This window comes from Amphiprion ocellaris, chromosome 20 (genome assembly GCF_022539595.1).
Source record: "Amphiprion ocellaris isolate individual 3 ecotype Okinawa chromosome 20, ASM2253959v1, whole genome shotgun sequence".
NCBI lineage: Eukaryota > Metazoa > Chordata > Actinopteri > Pomacentridae > Amphiprion > Amphiprion ocellaris.
In genome coordinates, this window is record NC_072785.1 from 16400765 (window position 1) to 16410911 (window position 10147).

At 43.5% G+C, this 10147-nt stretch overlaps 1 protein-coding gene across 4 annotated transcripts in view; it reads left to right on the forward strand.

Moving 5' to 3' along the window:
* Positions 1-10072, forward strand: part of ttll5 (tubulin tyrosine ligase-like family, member 5) — a 53215-nt gene extending 43143 nt beyond the window's left edge. For 2 of the 4 annotated variants that reach the window (XM_055006236.1, XM_055006237.1), the window contains 3 exons: positions 1814-2022; positions 5664-5746; positions 6866-10072. In XM_055006236.1, the coding sequence (XP_054862211.1) occupies positions 1814-2022; positions 5664-5746; positions 6866-6948 (375 nt within the window). In that variant the 3' untranslated portion in view covers positions 6949-10072. The remainder of the gene's footprint in view (positions 1-1813; positions 2023-5663; positions 5747-6865) is intronic. The other 2 variants (XM_023275487.3, XM_035950623.2) reach the window with 1 other exon arrangement.
* Positions 10073-10147: the final 75 nt, after the last annotated feature.

A 10147-nucleotide genomic window follows, 5' to 3' on the forward strand; every position in this document is an offset into this window, starting at 1 on the left:
CAAGTCTGGCTCTCCTGATCTCATGGGAAATGTATTAATTATTTTGGATAAGTTTAAGACACAAAAGGAAGTACTTCATTGAGTGTGAGTGCGAGTGTATATTTGTGTATGAGTGTGTACTTCTGTGAGAGAGAAAGAGACAGGGGTCTGTTCCGGCACTCCAATCCACGTTCCAGTTACTGGGTGCAGACTGCTCGGCTCCTCCACAGGCTTGGCCCTGGGCCACCTGGCAGCCAAAGAAAGGTGCCCTTCCTGGCCCCGCTCAAACTGAATTGCGGCCATAGGCCTTGCAACCTGGAAACTCAGCTTCTCATTTATCAACACAGAAATTACATCAGATATTCCCTGTCACCCTGCGCGGCCCTTTGAACGGCTACACTGTGAAGCTGGAAAACCATTAGCTTGTTAGATAGCCGTATAAAGCTGCAAAGAAAATAGCATGGACATGAGACATGGAAGGAATGCATGCGAGCATTCCCCAGCACTGCAAGGACAGAGTCAAATGTGGCTCTAAAATATTAGGTCAGAAAGACAACAGTATTTTCCCCCTTCCCAAGCCTTTGAAGAGATCTTATATAAACATATAAATAATGTGAAGAATTTGCCTTTCAGTGCAGCCAACTGCAAAAATGTTGAGCTTGTTTTGATACTGGATGGCATTTCATTAATATCTCCACTAATTCATGTCAAGCACTTTGATATTTCACCTTAATGACCAGAGGCCATATTTTTTTCCATGACTAACCCATTCCAAATGTGATCACACTTCCTTAGTCCTCTTTTGGAATTGAGTTGGATTTTATTTTGTCCCATACTAATGCCAGTCTCTGGTGCTTTTAAAGAAACGCCAGTAGTTTTCTGCTACATATGTAGCATTTGAATGAGTTCAGTTCAGTTGCTTAAAAGGGTCAATTTTTGTTCAGCTCTTTTTTGTGCAGTTTTTATGTGACCTTGATGACGTTTTGGGGAGATTGTAGTAATTAAATCAATGCGCATGAAATTCTGGGTCAAATCATGACAGTTTTCTTACATCTGACATGCAATATTTAATTAAGATTTTAAAAAGTATGTTGTAAGTACATAATTTGGGGCAAACAGACTACAGTAGATTCAGTCTCACACAGGAGTAATGATGTCGTGTTGTGCTCAGTCTTTCTCTCGAGCAAGTATGTTTCATATTATTGCTTCAAAAACAGATGTTAAGTTTTCCAAAGAAGCCAAATTACCAGCGTAGAGAATAAAGATTCCATATCTTTTTACTGTATACGTTAGGAAGAGTAATGGTCCGAGTTAAGATCTTTGTGACAGCTCTCTGATTAAATCAACATACTGAAGAAGTTATGGTATGGAAATTGCAAGCTACATGCTTATGATATTATTAGCTTAAGTTTCAAAGGAGCTCCAACTAGCTCCAATTGCTCTTGTTGATGTTTTTTTTTTTTATAAAAAATGGTGCTGGTATCTCAGAAGTTGTACTCTATCCTTTAAGTTTTTAGCTTGAAATGAGCAAAAGTACTATAGACTGGTCAGTTTGAGCCAGTTATTTGATATCCATGTTTAGATATGTGCCGAACACTTTTATAAAGTTGGGAATAGTTAATTTCCAACTTTATACAAATGTTCTTGACACAATTATAGAAGGTTTACGAGTTAGTAGAGATCATTAGTAGCTGATCTTACTGTACAGTTAAAGTTCAAACTGCAAATTTTCAATCTTTACTTACTAAACTGGATAGATTGTTAAGAATAGTTTGATTGCTGTAGTAGTTTGATTGTAGCCCATAAATAACTGTTGTCTTTTTTTATTTTTTAGGCTCAATTTCCAGATCAGACAAGTGCTCCACACACCCATGCTCCCATGAAACCATCCAGCTGCCCTCCATCCGGCTTTCATGCTCGGCCCAATCACAGCCACAGTCACAGCCACATCCAGACCTGCATCAGCCCAGCTCTCGCTCCAAAGCCACCCAGCAGCGCCCGCGAGGGTCAAATCAGGAAAACAGCAACAAAGCGCCTCATCAAGTAAGCCTTGCAGATGAATCAGTGTATTTACTCCTCATGTTGTTTATATCAAGTGTGGCTGAAAGTTTAGCAAAGTCCCCGTGTAATTTATAGCACATTAAGTGCAATGGGATGGCATTCATTGGCCTCTGCTTGTGGAGTGAGATAGGGTTCATGGGATCGGTGGGTTCAAGAGGACACGGCTAATGCTAATGAGAGTTAGAATATGCGTGTAGCAGAGTGCTCCCAGTCTTTTGGCCGCAGGGTGTATCTGCCTGTTCAGTAAACAACCTCATCACAGGCCTGATTTCTGCCTGAACCGTAAACAGAGCGTGGTTCAGTGGAAGGGCCTGGGCTCCGAGCGCCGTTTAAATCCTGTTTGGTTTGGAGATAAGCTGAAGAGTACAGAAGGAAAAATAAAAGGAAAGGAGTGAAACTGGGCTGAACTGCCAGCTATTTCCCCCACTTATTTTATGACTTTATTACTGCAACATCTGGCTAAATTACACAACAACAGCAAACCTTTGTGATCAGGGCTGATTGTTTAAAGCACGCTGTTGCAGCGCTGAAGGGCTCTTCACACTTGTTTAATGTGTCAGAGGAAAAGGACACAACTGGACTGGAACACAGACTGTTTTTATAGTGTTTGATTTGAGCCCTTACAGAAAGTGAATCATCCAAAAATCTGACAGTCCGTTTCTCGTGTGACTTAATTCATTCACTGCAACTTTGCAGGCCTGCTGACACTGCAGTGTGAGGAGCCGTCGCTCTGCTGACGTGTTACATTCAGTCGTCCTGCTTGACTGGACAAACTGTACCTGGCAAGTAAAGAGTTAAGAGGACAGGGGTGCAGCGCCGGGGTTGTATAGAATAGGTTAGGGCAGCTGGGTAGGTGCCGTGTTTGCTCCTGTGTGTGTGTCTTCCTGGCAGTTGCCGTGTTTACCCTCTGCATGTGTAATTCCAGAGCCCCCTCACACTCTCCTCTGTCCTGCATTTTTGTGGTCGACCAGTGTGACAGGGGAGAGTGTGGGAAAAACGGAAGCTTCGGGACCAAAAATGCGCTGATGGAAACAATGAAAAGAAAGAATAAAGAGAGGGGAAAAGAAAGAATGACAGAGAAAAGTAAACTCCGTCCAGGAGAAAGGAGATGATTGTTTGCAGAAAAATGGAGGGATAATAAGTTGCTTCCCTTTATTTCCAGTGCTCATTTTAGGGGCAACTCAATACCTCTGTTATTGAGGCACATCTGATATGCATCCCAGCATAGGCCTAAGCCCCTCCAACTTATAATAGAATCACTGTGCTGGGTGTGTTCAAACAGTTCAAGGTTATCCAGCCCTCCAAACACCTTCCTCTAGCCAACTGCAAAAATATTGCTTGATACAAATATACCAGCGTGACTCCGCCTGAGCAGTGCTGCCCGACAGTTGTTAGCAGAATCTATTTACTAAAATGGCATTTGCTTTTTGATCGTGTTTAGAAACGGAGTGAAGATTTTTGTACATACAGCCAAGCGATTTCCTCTGTTTGGAGGCTTGAAACCCAACAAGAGCGCTATTCAGTCAGTTTTGTCTGAAATTGTTGACTCTTGTCCAGTGATTGGGCTGAGTGAGTAGTCAGCATTCACTTTTAAGTGAAGCTGAATAGTCCTTGGCAAACCCTCTGAGTGACAGCGCCTTTGATTTTCGGCTCAGCTAACATACGGTACACTTGCTCGGAGCGAATGTGCAGCGTGTTGGTGTCATACTCAACTGGGCAGGGCTCTCTCTCCTCTATCAACATACCACAGCTGCCAACTGGAGGGGCTGCAAGAACTCAAAGTGGTATGACTTCAGTGAAGGCTTTGAAAGGAGCAATTTGTAACACAAATAAATGAGCCTGTTTGGTATTTTGTTTGCAAGGTTTGGTTAGTCGCAGCTGTAACTACGGAAACCCGGGCTGTCGTGTGGCATTACTAATAGGGTGACAATTACAGCAGCGCCATTAATGTCAGCCTTGCCGCTGCTTTCACTCCCTATTAATCAGCCACAACAGTAGTTATTTTCACGGGATACTGTATACACACAGAAGCTGCCAAACGTGTGTTTATGGTTAAACTTTATCCCCTTTGGTCAGTCCGAGTAACATTAAGACGCACTAACTACCTGAGTCGCACACAAAGCAAAGCTGCTCGTCAGCTCCGTTTACACAAGAACTTCAGCTCTGTGCGAGTGGTGTGAAATTTGCAACTTTGGCCTTATGTATCATCTGAACATACTGCCAGTTCCAAATCGGCTCTCACCTGCAGCGCTCCTGGCTGCCGTCTGACTCTTGAAGTGACAGAGGGAGAGACTGTTGACAAAGAAAGTGATGTGAAGAACCCAGAGGTCAAGTTTTTTCTTCTCCCCCCCCTCCTGCTCTCGATATGAAAGGGGTTGCTTCCTGTCGAGGTATGCCATGCTCAAAGTGGGCCAGTTCTATTTGTGGTTGTGTAATGGTATGAAAGAACAACTGTGCAGCCCCTTACAAGGAGGCAGTGTGTACCCTCATTACCTTATTAATGCTCCTTTGGCAAGCTGCTTTTCTGGGGCGAGAGGTTAATGCCAGCTAAGCTTTATTTATTGTTCCCCCTAAAAAAAATGCTTAACAGATTTAATGTGTAAGGTTACAGACGTGTCTGCTCCTGCTCTATGCTTCAGTAGTTCTTATAATGGTTTTCTCTGTGAAAACACTGTATTTGCTGTCTGATTATGTGAAAAGGGCTGTGTAATTCCTTGTCTGTGATCTTCAGACTCAGGTATGAAGCCCTGTAAAATAAATATACTACTGTATTCACCATTCAACCTACAGTATGTGTAGGTGCCTTTTCTTCCCATAACATTTCCCCACAGGACGGCATATAGCTATAATAGTATTAATAATAGCTTTATTTGTAGAGCACATTTCTTAACATCGTTCCAAACCGCTTCACAGAATGTGTGAATTAGTGATTCTAATCTCAGCAGGTAAGTCACTCCAGACTTTGGGAGCCGAGATTACAAACCCATGGTTGTCTTCAGTCACCAGTCAGGCTCTGGATATGACCAGAAGAGCACAATCTGCTAATCTAAGATGACGTCCAGCCTCATAAGGGGTTTGTCAATCCTTAATATAAGTAGAATGTTGGGCATTTGAGGCCTAAAACCAATGCAAAAATAAACAGGCAGCTAGTGCAGGGAGTCCAGTGTGGACACAGTAATCAATATGCTTGCCAGTGTGACAATCACATCACCAGGACAAGGAGCAGGAATTTCTCCCCTTCTTGTCACAATAGCTCTCAAGAGGCTCTCAGTAAACACTCAGCCTCCACTGACTGCACACAAAGAGCAACTATTTGAAATTGGCTGCACTTTTCTTCTGTCAGTAGATGGCTGGTCGGGCATTGTGCGCACTCACACACACTCACACACACACACGCACGCACGCACGCACGCACACACACACACACACACACACAAGCTCAAGCAATCACTTGCTGTCAAAAACAGTTATATTTATGTATTTATTCAGGTTTCCGTCCCACGGCTTGGATGACAGCTGCAGAGAAGAGCATGGTCTTTGAAATACTGTTTGTCTCTGCGGAACCCTTCGGGGGATGATGATTTTTGGTCTTCACGGACACTTCTCCTTTCTCTGATTAACAGACAGCCGTCCTCAGAGAGTTCAGCCATTGGAAGCGTGTCCAGCGGCCAGCAGGTGGTCTACGAGGCCATCTGCGGTAAAACAGGTGGGTTTGATACTGCGGTTCTGCATATGCTTAGTGCTGTGCTGTAGTCCTCGGGCAGAGAGGGGATTTATACCCTCTCTATGCCAGTGTCAGTGATTACAGCCAGGCATAGTGGACATTCCTCATGGAGGACTGATAAGCACCACTGGATATTTTTACCCAGTGTGCTCTCTCAGTTGTGTGCATGATGAGTAAATGCTTTTTGCACACCGCACAAAGTAAGAGCACTGTCATAATAATAAAAAGTGTACAAATTTTAATCACAACCTTATTAGAGGAGCTTTTATTGGTTATTATATTACAATACCTTGTGCCATAGAGTTTCTGCCAAGAAGAGTTGAAGCAGCCAGAGCTGGATGGGCATAAACAGAATTTCCATGTGGGTAATTTTCTGTTTGAGCGTACTGTATATTCTACATGTGTCCAAGAGCAGAGGTCAGATTACCGCTGAAGGTTAAAGACGCCTAACAGAGAAGGCAGCTTTTATATTTTTTTTGTAATGAGATCCAGTGATGGGAACAGTTTGGGCATTCCCATCTGCTGGCCGTTCCCATGCAGTTGTAATTACTGTCCTTTGGCCAAAAGCTGTACCGAAGAAATCACACTTTGCGCAGGAGAATGACAAATGCAACTCAGGCTTTGCGGGTTCATGCACTCACGTGTGCCCTGTCATCCTGCCTTGTTTCCACAGGCCGTTCCATCCTGAGCGAAGTGTTGAGCTTATTGCAGCAACTGTGACATTAAGCAGTTTGCGCTCATGCACACATCTGTTTGTCTGATCAGGGGGCTTTTTCCAGAGACGTACTATACGTTAACATTAGCAAAAATCACACCGTTTCTCACATCGTGTCAGTGTGGCAGTCAAAGCTTGTTGGGAAAAAAATACAGTAGCTGTGCATCGACTCCTTCTCATACCCCACACAAACACACATCCAGAAAAAAAAAAAAGAAGATGTGTGTGTGTCAGAATATTTCTTTTCATTCTGCCTCTTCTCTGTGCTCCCAAACTATGAAAGCTGGCTTAGGTTAACAAACATCTTATAAACTCATCAATTACTGTAACTGGATCCTTTGGGAGCAGCTTCTGAATTTCATGAATGCATTTTTTCCGTTGTTCAGGGTGCACAGGGTGGGGGACACGCTTCACTCTTGACTTGAAAAAACCCAAACCAGTTAGCAGGGCAGGTTTAACCATGCATTGAGAATAGGGACAGGGAGTTGAACAGAGACTCACTGTGGTGTTTGGTAGGGGGAAGGGGGGTGTTATTAGAAGGGGCACAGCCTTTGTGGAGCTTAGAAGTGCATCAGGTCTTTCTGCCTGCCCAGTGTACCTTTGTAGCAAGATGACTGAGCTGCCCTGATTGGCTCTGACAGGCAGTTAGAGCGAGTCCAAATGGAGAGCATTCTCTATGATCAGCTGTCAGCCGTCATTAATCACACTCCGCCTTTATCTCTCTCTTGTGCGCTCTCCTAATCTCTTCCTCTGTCTGCTCGTACAACTACCCCTTTATCCCCTGAAAACTTTTCCTGCTCACCCACTCACCCGCCCGTCGCAACTTCTTCTTCTTCTTCTTCTGTGTTGATTTTTGACATGACATGAGGGCAGGATTTTGATGAGGACCCACCGAAGCTTACAGAACCAGATTATATCGGCCACGTGTTTTACAATGCCTCCCTTGAAGTTTCCTTGAAGTTCTCAGGGCTCCACAGTTGGTGACTGTGAGGAGATTTATTGCCCGAGTTTGAGAGGGAAATGAATGCTGCACTTGTGCCATTTTAATGGGAGTCTGATCATGTCAGGACGGATAGCTTTGGCCTCTCTCTATCAAAATAAGACTCTGTGGTGTGTTATTGGGAAAGGAGGGTAGTTATTGGCCGACATCCCTTTTTCAGAGGAATTATGTAACTTACTGGATGTTTGATTTGTCACTGAGTCACTCCCTTAAACTGTATTTGTGTAGGTAATTTATTAGTTGATAAAGTTAGGTGTATGTTGTTATTATAGTACTTGAATTTTTGATGCAGTAAAACACAGCATTTCAAAGTGTTCTTTCATAACTAATTACAGGCTAGTTTACTGTTTGTGTCCCTTGTTGTATCACCGTTTTAGTGTCATTTGGAGTGCGATGCGTTAGCGAATATTGCTCCTTTTTATCTTCCCTGTGCTGAGCTGGAGGAAGCCACTTCCAGCGGTCATGTCATCGGATTGGAAGTCGGGGAGATGTTTTCGTTTTCCAGCTCAGTCAGGCCCCACAGTGTAAAAGAGCACCAAAACAAACAGTGTGCAGAGAGGGAATGAAAGGGAATACTGTTTGGGAGCACAAACACGGCAGCTCTAACTCTACTTGGAATGCCTTTTCTACTGGATACCTGGCTGAGTGCCAGGCGATAGGATGAGGGGGCGAGGGGCCTGAAAGTGGAGGAACAGTCAGACAAAAGACGAAGAAGTGAGCTGACTGGGCAGATCAGCTGGTGACCACCTTGACCACGAATAATTATCTACAGAACATTCACCACAGGGGTTTTCGGATTGGTCATAAACATTTCTATTTGCGCACACAGATGGAGGACCTTTGACAGCCTTTGTACGTCTTTGTGATTTTCTTTTCGTGTGTTGTGCGCCAGGTCTTTCTATGTACCACAAGCTGTTCCAGGGCCAGGAGCCGGCTCACAGATGACACGAAGGCGACCAGAGGCACGTCCTGCCACTTTGCAGGCCTGACAGGTGTCTCTGCATGTAACTGCATCTCACAGAGGTGTATTCTGGGAAAGGACAACAGATCAAAGTATGCCAAACATTGAACCGGGTCCTATTAATTTCTCTGTGATACAGCCACAGACATGCCAGGGGATAGTCTGCCAGGCCAGGAATGCCCAGCTTTGACGCAGGTTGGGATTTTGTTGCGCGGCTCCTCCCTCCCTGCCCCCCCCCCCCTTTCTCTCTCCTCCTCCTCCCCCCTCATCGCCCTTGGCTACAATCAGTCTATATCCCGACAGTTGCCCGCCCTCATTCTCTCCATGCTATTGATGCCACAGGAAGATTTCACTGACAGATAGCCTTCAGCAGATGGCTCTTCAAGCCCTGTTGGTATTTTAACTGCAGGATTCAGCGCTTCATTCTTTGCTCAGGCAGTGGCATGTGCACCCCCGGCCATACATGTAGATTGTCCTTTTTTGAATACAGGTGAGATGGGGGGGGTTTGGTAAGGAGAGATTTCAGAGGAGTTTTTGACAAGTATTGTGGAGGCTGCCTGAGCAGCTTCTCATCTTACTGTGGTGAATAGCGAACGTGCAGCGGAGCGACTTTCATGTGCGACTCACAGCATTAGATGTTCTCACTCCTTGTTGGAAGCCAAACACCTGCCAAATCAGACTCTCTGCCCTTCACCTAAGGATGTGTTAAAGTATATCATCCTTTTTCTTGTAGGCTTAATGGGGAAATTCTGATTGTTAAAGCTAATACATGATTGGTTGTTGCCTTGTGTCCTATTTACAGGGACGATGTGACACTGTTGCGGCGATGTTTAATGTCAAGAGTGCAGTCAGCTTATGAATATTACTGTAAACTTTTGAGATGTTGATATTGTTTCCCTTGGATGGACCAAATTCAAAGTTCTTGTTTTGCTCAGTAACTTATTATCATTGCATCAGTATTTATGTACTGTACAATGTCCATCATAAGGTCTTTTTGACCATTTCTGTAGCTCAAAGCATAACATTAAGATGAACTATGGTTATGCACAGACTTATAATGATGGTTAATGCTGCACCAGCAGGCTAATATCCTTCTGTATATTCTGTTCCTTGGGACCATATAGTGAGTTTGCTCAGGGCGTGTTTATAGACTAAAATATCTGTTTTATGTCAGTACATTCACCATATGTTTATGATGACTTTGTCTGAAATACTTGAATTTTGTGCATGATTTTCTCATTTCAACTGACGATTATCATGATTGTGATTTTGCACAGATTGTAGTTTTCAATGCAGTACAACAGAACTTTAAAAATACATTGATAGTGGGTGTTTTTGTAATGTGCGATCAATGCTAAACTTCATGTTGTGGATTTATTACTGCTAAGGCCAGTGCATGCTGTATTACTCCAACAGCAGAGTCCAAATCAATGTGTGTAATCTACTGTGGTGGTACAACGTTGTTTACAATGTTGTAACTTGTGTTCCTTATTGTTTACAATATACATGCATGGAAATGTAATATTTTTGGGACCATTTAGGCAGTTTGTAGCAAACAACATTGAACTGAATGCCTTGAAAATATTAAAATATGACAACTGTGTCAATAAATGTTTTTGCTCATTTCTTCAACCGCTGGCTTTTGATTTCTTCACTGTGATCATTAAAAATTCATCGTATTTCTGCTGAAAACAAACTCCAGTAATA